Below are 19270 nucleotides of genomic sequence, written 5' to 3' on the forward strand. Positions count from 1 at the left end.
TTGAATGGCAATTAAGAGTTTATAGCATATGCTTCAGAAGCACCTCCAAGAAGCCCGACAACTAGGGACCTAGCGACTTGAATGCTCATAGCCCATAAAAGAAACAAAGCAACCCATGAATCTTGATCTTGACACTTAAGCCTATTAGCCTTGCCTGTTTCAAATGGTTTAGACCGGTTAGACCGCCTAAGCAACTGGCTGGTTCGACAATTTATTGAGATTATGTTACGTTGTTGTCAGATACTTTCCACTGACTATCCATTGACAAGCATATTCACAAATATGTAATTTAGTCTGCGTAGTACCATAAGGTGAACAATATATCGATAGTTGACAACAGATCGATACGCTTCATGATACCGAGCGGTCGGATAGGCCAGATGGTAATCAAGTCGCTTGACCCAAAATTTTATCTCCCAAGAGACCTAGAAAAGTACTAAAATACGTAATTGAATTGGTTAAGAGCATTCCTTTAATATTGCTTTAAATTAACATACGAAAATACACGAAAATAGACAAAGCTAGACAAAAAGACCACACAACAGAATGACAGAAGAAAGAGAGAGGCGTAAAGGCTTTACAGCTAAGTTTTGTGCAGTTGCTTTAAACAGAGAGATAGCAGGATTCACGGGAAAATCTGAGCTCTCCCGGTCTCCCCACTTCCCCCAAAGAGAAAAAAATAAAATTAAAAAAGTCACAAACTTTTCTTCTGGAGCATCAGATGCAAATGCAATTCCGAGGTGAGGGGTAGAGAAAGAGGTGAATGGTGTGATTGGTGGGGGAGGCAAGGGCAAGCAACCGCATGTGAAATTTGAGAAAATGGACCACACATCCCGCCATATGCATCAGTCTTACCATGATTGTCCATTGCCATTGATTCCTCCACATCCCCATCCCATTACCTGCTCAAAAACAAAGACAGAGGTACAATACAAGAAGAAAAATGAAAAATCTAACTTCTCCTAAAAGCTTTGGTCTTTTTGCTTTTGGCTCTACACTTCCACATCCGCATCCATCATCACCATCATCAATATCATCATCACCATCACGCAGAAATGAATCGAAGGGCTAATTTTCATACTACTGCTGAGTATCATATGCTCAGAACATTTTAATCGTTAGATTTTGGTTTTTTTTTTTGTGTTTGACAAAAGATGTAACGATGAAAAATCCGAAACATCCGATACTCTAGAGACCATAGAAAATCCCCGGATAACATCACCATTCACCACAAAGAAAACACACAAAAAGAGTTGCACTCTTTCTTAAGTAACACTCAAGACCCATGTTAAATTCACGTCCATTACAAATATAGCAGAGGTTTCTCTCTAGAACGAGAGCAACTTAAATTAGTACATTATCACCGTGACATTCCATGCCAATGATACAACAAATCCAAGGATCTACATTCTCAAACCGGTGGGTGTAATTAAAAAACACAACCCAACAAAAAAAAAGGAAACATCATAATGAAATGAACCCCTCTTACAGCTTTCACCGAGTGAATCAAGTAATAACATTAAATTACAAAAAAAGGAACAGCAAAACGAGGATACTCCCTAAAAACCGCATCCATGCTCTTTCTTCTTTCTTTACCAATACAATATACTAGGATATTTTAATTAATTAATACATAACATGCTTAATTAGTGCTTGATTTAGTGACAGATAGATAGATAAATAAATAAATATAATATGATACGAGTAATTAAGTAAAAAAAAGTTGGGTATAAGATGTGTGTGTATTTGTTGCTTTGTCCAAGCCACGTAGCTTTCACATTCCCTGGACGGTTAGAAAATCCTCCTCCCTCCTGCTTCCTCCTCCTTCCTCCTCTGTATTTTACCAACAGACAAAATTCAAAATTTGATTTGTCAGCCAATATTCACTAAGCTCACGAGTCATGCAGTTAAAAAATTTATTAGCTGTAAATGTGAAAATTGGACCTTCCAGATGGATTGAAAATATACGACTCTTGGGACTCAACACCTCAGCAGTAAAATTACTACTGGGCCCACTAGGCTCCGTGGGCCACCGCACTTTTTTACAATCTTTCACAATTTTAGGGTGAAGGGTAGAATTGTCATTTGATACTCTAAAGAATATTAAGGTGGTATCCTCGAAGAGAAATCCAGGTTGCCGTGTGAGCATGGCACACGCGGATTGGATAGCAGAATGACACGTCACGGTCAAAGTCGTAAAGCCACAAGTCAAACATCCTAAGGAAAAACAAAAAGTCCAAAACTGACCTTTAGTTTGGCGGGTTTTTTCTCTCCCGGTTAATTACTATTCCCTCCAACTCCGCGAGAAGATGGTCTTCAGCCTACTGCCGGCGAGTCTCTGCAGCGCTTTCTTAGCTCCGGCGACCTCCATTTCCGCCAGTCTCTGCAAATGCGGGTGAGCTCCGGCGGCCACCAGCCTTTTCCGGCAACCACCGCTCCCTCCGCTGAGAACCGCCGCGACCACCGCCACCGGAAACTTGCTGGCCACCATCTCGTGACTCTTGGCGTCCAGCATCTGGACCAGCCTCATCACGCTCTTCTCGTCCCTCACCAGCTCCTTCCGGTTCGACCGGACCGTCAGCAGCGAAACCAGCGATTGGGCCGCCGATTCTTGTAGACCCACCGGTTTTGGCGACTCCATGAGCTTTACCAACGACCCCATACAGCTGCCCAACGCTCGCTTATTCCCATCGCTCACGTTAACCAATAAGTGAGCGAGTAAGGAGGCTGAGATTTGCTGTAGCGTTGTGTTCCCCTGCTTTATGAACTCGCCGAGCTGAATCAGGAAAATCGTCGAAGAAGAGAGGATTTTAGAGCAGGAATCTGAAGCTGAAAGCCATGTGATGGCTCGAGGACGTGTTCCAATGTGTCCGAATTCGGTAAATCTTGAATCAAATGCATTAATCTCTGCAACCCACGTTCTTGAATGATCAAAGCTCGGAAATACTCGTCGGAGGAGGCTAAAATGGCTATGCAATTGGCTGATTTTTCTTGGGCGGTGATGGTGCCGGCGAGCAGTAACTGGATTAGTACAGGGACGGCTCCTTCTTCTCCCAGAGCAGTTTTGATTTCTTCCACATTGACCACATTTCTAATGGCTCCGGCAGCATGGGTTTGGGTCACCGGAGACCCAGATCGGCAGGCTTCGATGAGGACTGAGACGCCACCGTAGGCGGAAACGGCCCAGGCGTTTTCTGGGTCGGCGGTGAGCGCCTCTACCGCCATCGCAGCCTTCTCTTTCAAATGGGTCGACCCGGATTCGAGTATTCTCAGCAGAGGACCCAGACCCCCTTCTTCGAACACTGCCTTGCGCGACGACTCGTCGTCCGCGGTGGCCAGGAGACAGACGGCGAAGATAGCCTGCTCGCGGACGGAAGGCTGGTGGTGGAAATCAAGCAAATGAATCAAATATGCGACATTACCTTCTCTGACGATGAGGCCGGACGACTTGTCGTCGCCGTTGAGGAGCTGAAGGAGCGACTCAAGAGCCTTTTTCTTGAACTCGACGCCGCCGATTTGCAGCCGGGTGAAGAGGTCTCTGATAAAGAAGCCCAAATCCTCTTTATCCGACCCGGGAGCCGGGTGCGACAAAACGATGGCGTTTGACTGGTGGAGGACTCCAGATCTGAGAAGCAAGTCGAGGTCGCGAAGCTGATTGGAGAGGGAAGACGAAGCCATATCGAGGTCGCTCTGCATCAGGAGCTTCCCGCCGGCGAACTCGGCGTCGGTACATTGGTCGGCGAGGGCAGTGAGGCGCTGGAGAGTGGAGAGGAGTTGAGGTAGGAGGGTGTGGAGGAGGGGGTTCTGGGCCCAGTGTGGGGAGTCGGAGATGTCAGCGACGGAGGAGTGGAGAGATGCGAGCTTGGAGTGGATGGCGGTCCAGCGGCCGACGAAGGAGCGGACGGTGAGGGAGGAGCGGAGGAGGAGGGAGAGGGTGGAGTTGATGAGGTCGAGGAGGGTTTGGAGTGGGTTTGCGGCGGCCGCGGCGCGATGCATTTGGGAAGTTGGGGGGGGGGGGGGCGGATTAGAACCGGGTCGGGTTCGGGTCTGTCTCGGGCACCGCTGAACACTGCATGAGAGAAAGAGAGAGAGATGCTTGGAAGTAAAGAAAAATGAGAGGAAGGAGAAAAGTAAAGCGAAGCGATCGAGGGGAGTGTGGGGAAGAGAGCAACAATGGCGGACAATGAAGAGAGAGAGAGAGTGAGGAGAGAGAAACTGAAAAGGAAGTGAGAGGCAGTTTTTTTTTTAAGCTGGATTTTGGGCAACGACTGGAGTGGAGGTTAACTACCGGGACGCGGGTGGGACTCCGAGGGTAATGGGCCTGGGCCAGTGGTGTCCGGCTTTAGTCTGCACTCCCAGTTTTGTTTTTTTTTTTCTTGGAGTTTTTCTCTCGCGTAATTTACGATGATTGTTGACCTTGAGTTTTCGTCTCCATTTTGTCTCCATTTGTGGTTGTGGATGCCAATTGCAATTAGGATGTGTGATGTTTAAACTCCTGATTTATTCAACTAAGAATTTTCTTTTCCAAACATAGTGCTTTTTTATCATATTTGAATAGAAATATTTTTTGAAAAAAAAAAAAAGAACAAAAATATTTACATGTTCTGCAATGATATTGAAAAGAAATTTAGCGTTGGCCTATTTATAACTACCACCATTCAGACTAACAAAAAAGCTACGAAGTGAGAGTAGCGGGTCTGTTGTCCCTAAAATAGTCTTATTTTTCGGCACATGTCATTCATTGAGCTTCAACTTAATCCCCATTAAGTTTTAGTAAATTGAAAAATACATACTGAAAAGAAAAAACAAATAAGCCAAAGAGAGGCTTTGGCGCCGGCGAGTGGGAGTTTGGGGTGGTGCCGATGGCATGGTGGTGGTTGGTTGGTTGTCGGGCGTGGGTGGGTGTCTCGTTGGGTTTTTTTTTTCATTTTTGATTTTATATTTTTATTATTTACTTTTAAATTTATGAAATGTTACCAGAATTTTTTTTATTTTAATTTTAAAATAAACGATATTATATACTCTAAAGAGTGGGGAAGTACGCTAAACCTTATAATGGAAGGGTCATAATAATGTGGTTCAAATTCGTTTTTGGCAGAAATCAAATCTAAGACCTCTCACTTATAAGTGAAGAGAAAAACCACTAAATCACAGTAATAAATAAGAAATCTTAACAAGGTTAAGTTGAAATTAAATGATACGATACAGAATAAGTCGCTCAGTTACACTGATGTGTAGCATAGGAGAACTCTAATGACTTCAGCTATGAAGCCAACTGCCATCCTATCAAGGTTTTAAAAAATGTTAAAAGCTAGTCGGACCTAGCTTAGCATCAATGACATGCGACTTAAATGTGTATTAAACAGCACTTATATGATTTGATGGAAAACAGAATAATCAAAAGGATTTTCGATAGGTATCATATAAAGGCCAACTAGCGAGGTCCATTCAAACCCAATTAGCACGGTCCGAGTCAAAATTTCCAACAAATCAAGGATCCAATTATGGTATGTAGCATTTTCACAATTAAATAATATTTCTTTCTAGTTAATGCCACCAAGTCTCTTGCCTAGGCCTAACATTTTTAATCCGATTTGACCCGTTAAAATTAGAATTTGGGTGAGTGATAAATGGGTCGGGTGGTTAATAGGATCAACCCGTTAATCACTCGTTAAATACCAGATCATTTTAGGTGAACCTGAAAAATCCGTTAACACTCATTATTAAGGACTTTTGTGTAATTTCAATAGTCCTAATAGAAAAACCTTAGGTCCCTTACAACTCTTTCTCGCGCACGCATTGCTCTAGATTTATGTGCTCCTTCCCTTCTAGCTTCGGTTATCTCCCTCATCTTACCAGTAAGTTGTCTGCGATCTCATAAACTTCACAGTGCAAATTAGGGGTGGAAAAAATTCCCGAAAATCCCGAACCAAACCGAAAAAATCCCGATCCCAAACCAAAAATTTCCAAACCGAAATTCCCGAAATTTTCGGGATGCTATCCCAAACCAATCCCAAAATTTCGGTATGGGATTCGGGATTGGCTTCTCGATATTTCGGGAATCCCATACCAAACCGAAATATATAATATTAATTATTATTTTATATATATATATATATATATTTATACATATATATATTATTCTTTTATAATTGATGCTAGTAGTTTCTAATTTATACTCGGCAACCTGGAATGCCTTACACCTTGCATATTTTTCATATTCTGTTTGATATTCATGCGGATATTATTATTGCTGCTACTAAGGCTGATGATTTCAGAATGCTTGATTCTTTTGTCTCTCAACAGATTGCAAAAAGGGTTTAATTAATTTGAATTTTGACTATGATAAAAATAGTCAAGCATGCTAGTGTTCAATTAAATGGTAGTGTGAATGAAATGAAATTCCTAGTTCATGAATGTGTTCTTGAATTATATATTTGAAGAACAATTCATAATTTCATATTTCAATTTGGGATTCCCGATTTGTCCAAAATCCGAAAATATTTCGGGATTCCGAAAATTTGGTTTAGGATTGGTCTTCAAATTCCCGTTCCGAATATTTTCGGTTTGGGATTCGGGATACTAGTTTCGGTATGGTATCCCCATACCGAACCACCCCTCGTGCAAATTAACAATCCAAACAAAGCTTGGAACTTTAAATTTTCATTTTCTGTTAATTTCCTAGAGAGAGAGGGGGGAGTACTCGGCAGGGTTTGTATAAGTGGTGGGATTGGGTTTCAAAATCGATTGACGGAGCTGAAGAGGAAGAGTCAGGTAGCTGAATTTGGAGCAGCCGACGCTATGCAGTTTGTACGGACTGCACCGATTTGTCTCTCTCTCTTAAACCAGAAGACAGCTTTCTGTTTCTCTTCAGGTTTCTTTCATCAAGCTCAGCAAAAAGCAGTGGAGTCATTTTGCAGATTGGATGGAATGTAAAAAGAAAAAAAAAATTGTTAACGGTGAAACGAGTGATTCGTTAGCTTAACGGGTTGTATTCGGATGATCCGTTAACTTAACGGATTGAGTTTGAGTGATCCGTTAACTTAACGGATCGGGTTAAATCTGATCCAAACTCAATAAACCCGATTCTGTTTACAGGTATACTCTTGCCCCATCCCCTCCCGATCCTCATGTGAGAATCATACAGATTAATCAATTATAGTCGTTCATGATATATTCTGCAATCATAAATTATTGAATTTTTAGTTCTTTCTTCATGGAATAATGATTTTCAACCATATGATGTGTGGTGAACAGTTATAAATGATTGATCTCTAAGAATCCTCACAATGAGAATTCGGAGAGAATCCAGATTCCAAATTAGGGATGGGTTGAACCATCTGGGTGAGGGGAGTGAGTCAAAGGTGTCCTAAAGCTTAGACTATTTGTTTGTGGCAAATAATCATGGGAAAATGAGGTACATATAATTTAATTATCTACTAAAGATTATAGGTGTGCTAAACTACCTTCTTATCAAGTGATATTTCTCTGTTTCAAATTCGAATTCCTCGCTAATGATCATTTTGTGTAGAGGCGTTGAATCTCTGTTTTATTAGAGAAAGTTATGTGTTGAAGTCTCATGGTGCGTAGTTGTCGAATACGAAGAGTGTCAGTCCTCTCCTCGATCTATTGGAGGAAGTTATCATTGTCATTCAATGATCGTTTTAAGTGTTTAAAAAAGCATGGTCAATCATTAAATTTAGCAATGCATGTCATATATAGATATATGCTAAACTTTTTGTAATAAAAATAAATTGTAATACATAGACATCAATTGAACACGTATTTGATAAGGAAGCTATCCTCTCCAAACCTTGGTGTCCACAGCATAAGGATCAAGAAATCTGAGCATTTGGTTCGTGTGAAAGAGAAATCGAAACCCTTAATTTGTTTAAGGTGAGTCAGCGGAATAAATTAATGAGGACCTTCAGATTCAATTTGAGTGGTCTGACTTACGTGATCCTTAGACTTCGGACGGTGAAATTCAGAGTGAATCTTGTCCTCCCTTGTAAACTTTGAATAAAAACTCAATACAACAGAATACCACTTATGTTTTTTGTTACTCTTAACTATTTCAATGTACAAGAATGATGATTCAAATTCGAGTATGATGAGTTAGGCATGCTATTTTTATAATATGACTTAACTCGCATTTGTCATTGCTTCAATGTATAAAAATGAGAAATCGAATTAATAAACAAGAAGTCGAGCACACTATCATGACGAATTGACTTAAGCAAAATTTACCACACGTAGGTAATTATTGTGAAACATTTTGGTCACAAGAAACCGAAAAAAGCAAGCCAAATCAAGGAATTGGGGAAAAAAAAAAAGAAACAGTTCTTCAGGTAGATTGCGGAGGCCGCCCTTGTTTGGTCTCTAAAACCCTCCTTATACCCCTTTCTTCCACCACGATCAACACAAAGTGAGTGAGCTTCACAAATCTCAGAAAATGGTGAACAAACCATGGAAGATCATCCCCCGGCCTTTGCTAGAAACCGTGCTCAACAACCACGCCCAGCACCACCGCGTCCCTCAGCCTCTGATCCTCCACGGCCCCAGAGGCGTCGGCAAAACCACCCTCATCCGCGAACGTAATCACCCTTTTACTCTCTCTCTCTCTCTCTCTCTCTCTCTCTCTAGATTCTAACACTTTGTCTTTCTCCAGGTTTGCTTGGGGAGTGGAACAAAGGCCCTCACCTCACCGGCTACGTCGACTTCGCCGAGTCCATCAAAGACCACCATCCGCGGTTCAATCAGTCGTTTCCATGGGCTTCATGGTACAATTGCCCCCCGCCCACTTTGCCCAATTGCCGAACCAAGCTCGAAAACTGCCTCGAATCCATGGCTTACAAGGGCGTCCAGCTGGGTTCCATCAGCTCCCATCAAATCTTCTCCACTCTCAGCAAATGGCACGGTCTTAACACCGCCCTCCGACGCGTTATTTCCGGAAATGGTGCTTCCAAAAATGCGGTTTCTGAGAAAGTTTCTGGGTCGGTTTTGTGGGATCGGGCGGTGTTCGCGCTAAGTGCTCGATGTAATGTCCAAGAGATTGATGGGATTTTGGGTTTGACCGAGAAGAAGAAGAATGTTCCGTTAGAAGAGGCTTCGTATTATAGGGAGGCCGTTGTGGCATTGAGATTGGCAAAGGAGGTGATTAAGCAGCAGCAAAGCTGGAGGGCTAATGCAATTGCACATTTGAATCGGACCGGTGGCTTTTCGAGGTCTTTGGCAAATTCTATTACTGATTGGCCTTGTTTGTTGTTGGAGTTGTTGTCACAAGCAGCTGAAATTGATCATTTCCAGGTAATAAAGTTCACATTTTTCGGTAGTGGAATTAATCGTAAGCTATGTTCAGCATACAAGGCTTTGTTCTTAAGTTCCAATCATGCTTTAAATTAGGTGTGTAAATTTGAGGACTTTGATTAGTGTTGTGTTATATGAATCTCCAATTGACTGACGGTTGTTATTATATGGAGCAGCCTAAGCTGGTTATTAACAATGTCGAAGTTTTAAAGAATGCGATTCTGTTGGATGAGAATTCATCAGTCTGTGGATCCATGTACCATGACAGTCTAATATGGAGAATAATTGCTTTAGGTGCAAATGAGAGATGCTTTCCTGTTGTACTCGTGACATCGGATAGGTGAGAATCATTTCTAGCCATTTGTGTTTCTTTAACATCATATCACTTGTACAGTTTTACGTCACAGGTTGATAATTAACCTTTTAAACTTCTGCAACTGCCCACTTTTCAAGTTATTTTCTTGCTTGTTTGAATTCTAATTTATGTTGCTTTGTTTCAGTTACTATTCATATCAAGCTTACATGGATTTTGGATTTCCGGACATATTCATCTCTCGTGAGGTATTTAAACTGAGATTCTACATGTGTTTGCATCTGCCTTTACTTCATTGACCAAAAGGAACAAACACTAACTATTCTTTTCAGCTGTTGACATACTAATACCTTAAGCGTGAATCATGAAGCATGGGAACATTTGTTGAGTGACTTGCATCATGTTCAATTCCTTATTTTTTGGGACGTGGTCTACTAGATTTGAGTTTTTGTTTTTTAAATTGTATCTGCTACATTTTGTGCGTGGGTATGAGTCCGTAGTGTGTTCTTGCCTTGTATGAGCTTATCATGTGACTGTTCCTCTCACAACCCATTGAAAATGTTGAGCCCCCTGCCAGGCACGACACAACTTAGACTGTCATGTCATTGCAGACTGTCATGTCATTGCGGGGCCTGTTCTAGAAGTATCATATTCAAGTTGGGAATATTGTGAGGATGCTGGGGGTTATCATGGGTTTAAACTTGGTTTGTTCTGCAGGCTTTTGGCTGGAGTCCCCAGGAAGCTAAGTTGCATATGATTACTGATTATTTCAGTAATTCAGAGGTAATACGCTTCTCTAATTTTGAATAAACATACTTTGAAGTACAGTAAAATTGGGCAGGGGAAAATTAAAATCCATCGGTTTTCCTACTAATTCTGAAATTAGGTCCATCAGATTTCCTAATGATTCTTCATTTTCTTGCCATATTTTTTTTCTTTATATCCCAAAATGCTGGACATTTTCGTGACCTTTAGCATTATTTTTGTCAAAATTCAGTGGTCAATGATTGCTGAGGTGTTTGGCCCAAACCCACGACACCTATTTGAGCTCTATGCACTCAAGCAGGCCAATTACTATCAACAGTAAGGCTGATATTTATATTTTTTTTTACCATATCATATCATGTAGATATATGCCACATGAACTAGAAGCTGAACACGTAAGTGATGTGCATCACCTCTTAGTTATAACTTCAACTATGTGCAGATAACTCTTTCATCTTTGACACACATTTTCATCAGTCACAGTTGAAATCAAGTAATATAACTTTGTCATAAAAAGGGAAGTGTAAGGGCAAAGGCAATATCTATGTCTACTTCACCAATCAACCTGTCCCTAATTTTTCCAAGATTGATGCTACATGGTTAATCACTACTATATTTGTATGTAGTTTTAAATAGTACATAAATACCGTTTTTGTTCATCTGAAGGTTAGAAGACAACAAAGATAGCACGTTTGAAGACATTGTGGATTCATATTTAGCTTATTTGCAAGTAAGTTTTTTTGGAGCATGATGCATCATACTCATTATCCTTGTAATTTCATGAACCTTTGTTGTCCTATTTACATTTTGGTTCATTGATAAGTGTATGGAAGTCTCATGATTTATTACTTGCAAATTCACCTTGTTGGAATTTCAGTTCACTTCATCATATTCTTGATTTCCTAGAGTAATGTACGCACTAACTTGGCCTGTTAACAACCGTGGTTTATTTTATAATTCTTTGTTCACCTTGTGCTGCCTTACTTGCTATTCAAGTCTATTCATTTAGATTACTGTAGTGAATCCGGCCATGGACAAAGCTCTGGGGCTCCTTCAAAAGTTTGCTGCTGATGCACGAAGTGGAAAAATTTCAAAAGATAGACTACGCTTTGGGGCACCTTGGAGACATCCTCCACCTAAAAATGATCCCACCATGTGCCTTGAATGGGCAAAGATTCAGCTGATGGATTTTGTGCAGTCTCTAATCAATACAGAATTTGGAGTACGTAGTCCATGGTTTCTTGTTTTATTTTTGTCTTGGTACAACTACTAGTTATGCGCTTGGAACAATTAGCTGAATATATCGGTAAAAATTTGTGTTAACCATTTGCTATGTGCTGGGTGCACTATGTTCTTACGTATTTCTTATGGCTTAGACTTCATTTATCAGATCTATAATACTCTATGTGCTGGGTGCACTATGTTCTTTCGTATTTCTTATGGCTTAGACTTCATTTATCAGATCTATAATACTGTTTTCAAGAACTTTTTACTTGGGTGCAGATTAATTATCTAGCTGACTGTAGCCTTGAGATCATGGACGATCCTTCTGCTGGTGCATTGGTGGAGGTAGATACGTCTCTTCAATTTCATTCATTTGCAGATAGATATGCATTGCAATATTAATATTTAGCTCATGCATTTCTTATCATTTCTTAGGTTGGTTTGCTGTATGCTCAACGGGATCCGTCCATCATTCGCCCCATATCTAGAGGCATTCAGCGGTGTATTGTAAGATGGTAAGCTAATGTTCTTGAACTGAAGGTACTAGAACATGATCATGAAGCTCTGTCTGGTCAGTTATGCAGTTATTTAATTTCAGGCTTGTCCAAGAACGGATGCAGATGAGTTTCCCTAAGTTTCTACGATATAAATGGCAGCGTATAATGCGTGGCCGGAGCTATCGCCATTTGATGCTACAAGTAGGCTATAAGTAGAGCATAAGAGAGGTAAACGGTCTAAATACTAAAATTGTTGTTTATTCAAATTCCGTGTCATGGTAAATTTTAGTTTGTCAGCTTTACAACTCGAGGAGATGAGCCTAACAAGATTATCTGATTGACTTTTTCAGCTGTCTCTAGGCAAACACACCTTTTAATTTGGGAGTAGCCCCTGCTTCGGGTTCGCATAAATATGTAAGTAATTCCTGAGAGGCAGCACAACCACACTTACACACTGGCAGCACTATTTGTTAAACATTGTTGTAGTTAAGCATGGTTTTCTGCATAGCACCATTTGTTAAAACATTGTTGTAGTTAAGCATGGTTTTCTGCATTGTAATCCCTTTGCATATTCCTGCTGTAATACATTCCTCTATAGTTATATACCTCCATTATCAGGATTCTTTTGCTTCTTTCGATTCCCCCTTGACAACAAATACGTTGAGACTTTGTTTTTCCCAAGTTTTTACAGAGCGCGGACACTGGTAAAATCTTCAAAAGCTGATTTCAAGGAAAGTTGGTGTCTAGTAAGAATCTCCTTCTCATGCTAATCACAACTATTTCTATGTCACTCTGATTGAATAATGAAAACAAGTCTAAGTGTAATGAATTTAGGCACTCGTTTGGAAGTGCTTTAAAATGGCTGAAAGCGGTTTTAGTGAAAAGGTTTTTGGAACCAATCCTTAGTAAAACACAAGTGAATCCTGGAAAAGCACTTGAAGTGCTTTTGGAACCCAAAAACAATTTCTTTTAAAGTGCCTTTTAATTGTTTTAAAAGTACTTCCAAACGAGCCATTAGGCTTTGTTAGCATAAAACATGGCATAGTCATTCGTTGCTTGTCTCTCTCTTTACCATTCTGTGTCGGCATAACCATAACTCTAAGCTTCTTCATGTGTAGGATATGCTATGGAGCAACCCTTTGTCAAAGATTTGATTTTTGAAGACTACCAGCAGAAAATTTTGATATTTGGAGATGTGTAGAGCATCGCTTGAAGTTGAGTATACGGACCAGCATTCTCATGATTCATATTTTTTTTAAACAAAAATAAATAGCAAAGAATAGATAGAGCTCCACTGTATGTTTTATGTCACACGTTCATGAGGAAATTGGTTCTAGTTTTTATCGAACTCACCATTTACGAGATTCGAACCTGAAACTTTCACTTACAAGTGAAGAAGATGTCACTAGATTGTATTACTAAGAAACAATGCAATAATTTATGCTTCTATCTATTCATCTCTTTGGTCCAAAATAACAAGGTCCAACATCTTGTCAGCTCAGCTCATTGAGGTTAGGCCGACGTAGAGACTAACTCATTGAACCCTCATTTTGTATGGGCTTACATTTGCGAGAAGTTCTTTAGTGCGGTCGCCTCAGAACAATCGTAAGGGGGTGAAACCTTGGACCCTTGTTGACGAGGTCTCACTCCCTGCTAAATGTGCTACCTGCCGCGGCAGCCTCAGCACAAAATTTCTCTTCATTTACACTTCGGCTAGGATTTCATTTCTTTAATTTATCTTGTCACCAAAATAAATCATTATACTAAAATCAAAATTCAATTTTACGTGTGCATGGGTTCAAGATCAAATTAATGCATACTTTATTTTTTTTGGAAATTGTATTTGAACCTATTTACCTTGTCTCTACACTCAACTTAAAAACTAACTTAGTAAAATTCCAACTTTGCCTGAAAAAAACTAACAATTAGAACTTGTAGATGGCTCCCGCAACCATCGGGGAAACCACAAAGGAATGGTGGTTTTCACGCTACCCACCAAAACAAGACACTCCTACTTTTTCCTAGTGAACACAATCGAAGCCCCGACGAATTCAATCAATCCTCTCATCTCTCTCTCTCTCTCTCTCTCTCTCTCTCTCTGTGAACTTGGATCAAATCAATCGGGAAAGAGAGAGGCGGATGTGAATATCTATATATGAGAGGGCAAAAATGGTGAATCATTCATAATATCAAATTTTGCACTTTCTTTAACCAGTTTTCCAAAATATTAAAATTGATTAGTTAGGGTTAAAATTGATTAGTGTGTGGTTACTTTCATTTGTTATTTTTAATAAAAAAATAGAACCCCAAAAAAAAAAAAAAAAAAAAAAAGAAAAGAAGATTTATTTTTAATAACATAAAAGGTCAATTGATACATGTATAAGTGTGTGACACTGTGTGAAGAGGTTAGTTGGTGTTAAAAGGAGAAAGGTACAGAGCCATATTCGATGCTGTTGCTCGGAACCGATAGAGTATAGTGCTTTATTTTCTTCTCAAGGTCAGAAAAGGAAGGAGGAGAAACATAAGGAAAAGAATGGAAGGAGCTAACAGTTGTCGACGATGTTTGGTTTTGGTTCGCTGGAAAAAATGAAAAGGAGAAATTGTGTGGTGGTTTTAGGTTATTGGGTGTGTAGAGAGAAAAACACCCATCTTTGTTTACTTTTTCTTATTTATTAAGAGCAAAATTGAGAGGTTAGTGGAGAAAATTGTTTAGTTGCATGTAGGGATAAAATAAATGGGTCCAAATATTTTTTTTTTTAAGACAATATAAGTTCAACTTAAGAACAATTGCATGAGGAAAATTACTAGACCAAACACAAAGCTAATTATAATTGTGCGAAATTATATTATATGTAGCTTCTCAAAAAAAAAAAAAATCGTTTTTAATGCATAAAGTTGGTTGTATGTAAAAAATTCATGGAAAGATTTTAGAATCCCATTCAACATATTCCACCCTGAAATTTGATTATGCAAAACGTGACCTTATTACCAGTCATATGTTTGATTAAATCTTGAAGAAAATTCATCAAGGATTACAAATCAAATATTGTTCATCTAACTCCACCCACATTGTGAATCAATCTCCATCGTCCATTCACAAGTTCAAACTTTATTGGCGCATTGGAACTGTTTGGTCCCTACGAAAATTGAACCTTATTTTGTCCCGGTGACCATTGGCACATTAGTCACACATCAAACCCACGACCCAAAAGAGCCAAAGTCATTTGCTTTGCTTGATTCTGTCTCAATAGACGTCAATTTCACACGAAGTTTGCAGGAAAGCTCCCCAAGAATGTATTCGACATTTCTGTGATTGTCAAGTAAACTAGTGATCATTTTAAACAAATTGGAATTGAAAGAATTGGGGCAGATACATTGCAGACAGCCACCTTTTCTTCTTTGTGGTTGGACATAAATCGATCTAATCTAATCTATGCTCTATGATACTCACCACAGAAAGATTTCCAGTCTTTGTAAGTTGACCAGCTTCTATATGCAATGCGTGCTTCTTTTTTAGTATATATTCCCCGATGATATCAATATCACTATCAGTTCAATGAAATCCATATATAATTTGGCTTCTTATATCCACATCTTTCACCTTTTATCCACGATCTTGTACCTTTTTTCTCATTTTTTAGCCAATTAGATTGTATAAATTAAAGAAAAATCAAATATTACATAACTAAACAGACGAGGGCAAAAGGTCAAATAGAAGTACGAGACTCACTTTTCTTAATTTAATTCACCATGTGATTAAACTATTATTGTCATAGATAGGGAAAATAGTCTACACAAATCAGTTAGTATGGCACGATTTGGTGCAGTCATGGTTAATACTCAATACCCTAGTTGGTCAAAATTCAATAGTCAAAGCCACCCATTATTTTTCCCTTTTTTTCCTTTTCTTAAGACCTAACAAGCCAGAAGTACATATATTATTTAAGTATATAGCCAATAGCCACCCATGCATATGTAAAACACTAGTAAAAATAAATAGAAAAATTGACTATTATTGATATCACATGCTCTCACGAACCCTAGAATTTGTTAAGTATGATAACTAGCCCTTCATATTAGAAAATGTTCTTGTACAATGAATTTTCCTTCGTTGATGCAACATGTGTTACGTATGTAGGTGCAGGGGTAAAGTTAAAAAGTTAGATTATCTGGGGCACAATTAAGCAGTGGTGGATGTAGATCCTCGTAGAACCCCAAAGGCAGCAGGCGAAGCGCCAAAATTTTTTTCAAGTTGTTTTAAGTGAGACATTTTATCGAGAACTTGTATAACCAGTACTCATTGTATACTTAGCCTACATCCCCATCCTTTTTTGCCATTTTAATTGTATCTTTAGATCAATATTGGTATAGTCCACAAAGAGATAAATCACATAGACTTTACTCCAATTTCTTCTTTGTGGACTATAACACTATTGATCTAAAGATACAATTAAAATGGCAAAAAGGATTAGGACTGAGTGATACAATTCGTGGTGGTGGTGAGTTAATTATTATTCACCATAATTCGACTCGACGTCATACCAAGCATGGAAGGAAGCTGCAATTTAACAGGGCTTTGGTTCCTGCTCAAACCACTTTTTAAGGACAACAACACAGGTGGGGCCACGTGCCCCTTGTGGCCCTTAATAAGATTTCCCACGTTTGAAAACCGCTATAGAGCCGATAACCTTTTCATTTATTTGCAACACGCAAGTTTTGTAGAGATTTCCCAACGTGATCACGTTCATAGCTCCTGTGAGAGAGTCAGATATACAAATTTACAGAATTAAAACTGAGAAGAGAGTGAAAATTTGAGACCTCTTCTGACACCGAAAAGAAAAGCGTTGGTAAGTTTCACGAAGATGAGGAAGACGTGACTAAACAGAGAATGGCTAATTAGGTCAAGCAAAACTACCACGTAGGGAAATAGTTTAGCAGTGATTGAGTGTGATATAGCGTGACCTTCGGATCGAGTTTTTTCGCACATTAATTTAATTACCAGTTAATAGTCAATAGTCATAGTTTTGAACCAGGAATTAGATTCCCAAAATTTCTTACTCCATTTCCAAATGTCATAATTAGGTTCAAGTTCAAGTCTGAAACGTCTACTTTTAAACTAGCTAGCTGATTAAAATTTAAAACCTAGAAAAATAAAACTCAAAGTTACAGGAGCAGATTAAGGATTGAAAAGTGAAAGAAAAAAAAATTACATAGATGTCGAGAATGCTAAATAAAATAAGAATAACCCTAAGAAAATAGCACCGTTGCAATTATTTCTTTGTTATTGATCATTTTGATATGTTATTGATACTCTAATTAACATAAATTAATATAAATATGTTATCGATACTATTTGATAACATAACACTACAAGAAATGTTTGTAATAATGTTGTGCAAAATGAAATTACTAAAGCATTTAGGGGTGTATAAGCCTTTACCATAATAATATTGTGTATACGTTGCCAATTTTCTACCGAAATTTTTTTTCTTTTTGACAAATGCTACAGTAGTAGTGCTAATTGAAAGCTTTTCCAATACTCAAAACACCTTAAATCTGTCGTGTCGGCCATCCACAACTTGCAATTTTATACCTAATTATCCATGCAATTAGTGTACAGAGGAAAGGGTCTCTGTCCATTGTCCAACATTAAAGTCCAATTATTTACATCGCAGCCACTAAAATGATTAATGTTCCGAAAGCAAGGTGCGATATCTTCTCCATACATCTTCACGTTTTGGTTTAGCTCTTCGGATCTGTCCCTATCCTATTGCAAATTTGTACATGAATTAAAAGAAATCCAATAAGTTGAAAAATCTCATTCCACAAGTAGAAGCTTCCAAATTAATTTTCATAGTGAACAGGACCTGCAGAAGATGCACAAAGAACTCACGAACAATGTGGTGGGATAGGAGCCACATTTTTCATCAGTCAATCGATCATAGCACTTGCTGTTGCGACCAATTATCAATATGCATGGCATGTGCAATGCTTTCCAAATGGGCTTGTTTTGTTGTGTCCGAATGCGGTTTGAAGCAAAACATTACTATGTCCCATTGAGGGCCATAGCATTTACCGACCATTCACGTAGGATTGCTTCTCATAAACTATTACTTTGATTACTTTACACTTTATATAAGTAGTAAGAGATAATATTATATTTGGATAGTACCATGATCATGGGCGCATTGGATTGTGAAGGGAGCCTAATTAAAGGGGCTTCCCAAGCTTACAAGGATCACTCAATCTGTCTTCCACTAGCTATATACCTACTAAGTTTACTTACAAAAAAAACACATCAAGTGATGAAAAAACCAAAAGAAAAAGAAGCTATATATTTATATTTAAAACCGGTGTCAAAGTTGCTTTAGAAACTCAGTTTTAACAACTGAAAGAAACCCTAGACAGCTATTTATAGAAGACGAATAAAAAATTACCTCAGAGCCATGCATGACAGATTATGGTTAATATCATGTGTCGTATCCTCACCTCAACTGATCAGTACTTTCTCATTTCTATATTTAAAGCTAGAGAGTCTCAAAGTTTATTAACTTTGAAGTGATAAATTGAAGGTTAAGTTATCTAATGGTTTCATGCAAGATTGGCAGAATTTGATTGGCCGCTGAGGTCAGATTAGGTGAATACTATTATATGCTTTCGAGGTATGGGACTGACTTAACCTGTTGTAATATATGATCTACGTGAGGAGGATGTCTTCTTGTCATGTACCGTGTAGTCTACTTCTGACTTTATTGAATGAAATTTATGCAGTTTCTTAAAAAAAAAAAAAATATATATATATATATATATATATTCTGTTGAGTATAACCCAAAGAGAGAAAAAGTAGAGAAATAATTTTCTTGTATTGGCTCTTCTTAGTATGTATAGTAAAGTTTTGGGTAAATTACACAAAATTACCTTAATTATAGGTCGAACGACACTATTATACCTTATCTTTCAAAATTGACAATATCATACCTTATCTTTAGAATTTGTTGAATGTTATATCTCTATTAGCTTGTCCGTGAATTTATCAGTTAAATGCTGACGTGGCTTGATCTGGTTCCCAGTTCTTTGCCCAGATGGATTCCATGTGGCACCACACCTAATGTTTTTCCGTGAATTTATCAGTTAAATACTGACGTGGCTTGATCCGGTTCCCAG

At 38.7% G+C, this 19270-nt stretch overlaps 2 protein-coding genes across 6 annotated transcripts; one reads left to right on the top strand and one right to left on the bottom strand.

The window, feature by feature from the left end:
- Positions 1–1265: 1265 nt before the first annotated feature.
- On the bottom strand, positions 1266–4469 carry LOC125474943 (armadillo repeat-containing protein 3-like). Its single transcript, XM_048579194.1, is given in 3 exon segments — positions 1266–1833; positions 2248–2850; positions 2853–4469. Coding segments are annotated over 2 exon segments (1710 nt in total). The 5' UTR covers positions 3997–4469; the 3' UTR covers positions 1266–1833; positions 2248–2284.
- Positions 4470–6779: 2310 nt separating this feature from the next.
- LOC125474944 lies at positions 6780–13578 on the top strand. 5 transcript variants are annotated; one of them, XM_048579197.1, is made up of 15 exons: positions 6780–7417; positions 8257–8594; positions 8669–9306; positions 9483–9646; positions 9807–9867; positions 10337–10402; positions 10617–10702; positions 11051–11114; positions 11394–11606; positions 11888–11953; positions 12044–12123; positions 12207–12333; positions 12456–12519; positions 12788–12851; positions 13224–13578. In XM_048579197.1, exons 2-12 carry the CDS (start codon positions 8453–8455, stop codon positions 12319–12321), a joined length of 1695 nt encoding a protein of 564 aa, XP_048435154.1. In that variant the 5' UTR covers positions 6780–7417; positions 8257–8452; the 3' UTR covers positions 12322–12333; positions 12456–12519; positions 12788–12851; positions 13224–13578. The 5 variants fall into 5 exon arrangements, with proteins under 5 accessions (XP_048435154.1, XP_048435153.1, XP_048435152.1 ...); XM_048579196.1 differs by having other exon boundaries at positions 6780–7098; positions 7258–8594; XM_048579195.1 differs by having other exon boundaries at positions 6780–8594.
- Positions 13579–19270: the final 5692 nt, after the last annotated feature.

Source organism: the organism of the source record quoted next, unplaced genomic scaffold (assembly GCF_019419815.1).
Source record: "Pyrus x bretschneideri cultivar Hongxiangsu unplaced genomic scaffold, Pyrus_bretschneideri_v1 Contig13, whole genome shotgun sequence".
Lineage (NCBI taxonomy): Eukaryota > Viridiplantae > Streptophyta > Magnoliopsida > Rosales > Rosaceae > Pyrus > Pyrus x bretschneideri.

Bases quoted from the DNA above. Each gene is read 5' to 3' on its own strand.
- LOC125474944 (XM_048579195.1), top strand. From the start codon at position 8,453: ATGGTGAACAAACCATGGAAGATCATCCCCCGGCCTTTGCTAGAAACC. The intron at 9,307-9,482 runs GTAATAAAGTTC...TATATGGAGCAG, and splicing joins CTGAAATTGATCATTTCCAG to CCTAAGCTGGTTATTAACAA. The intron at 10,403-10,616 runs GTAATACGCTTC...GTCAAAATTCAG, and splicing joins ATTATTTCAGTAATTCAGAG to TGGTCAATGATTGCTGAGGT.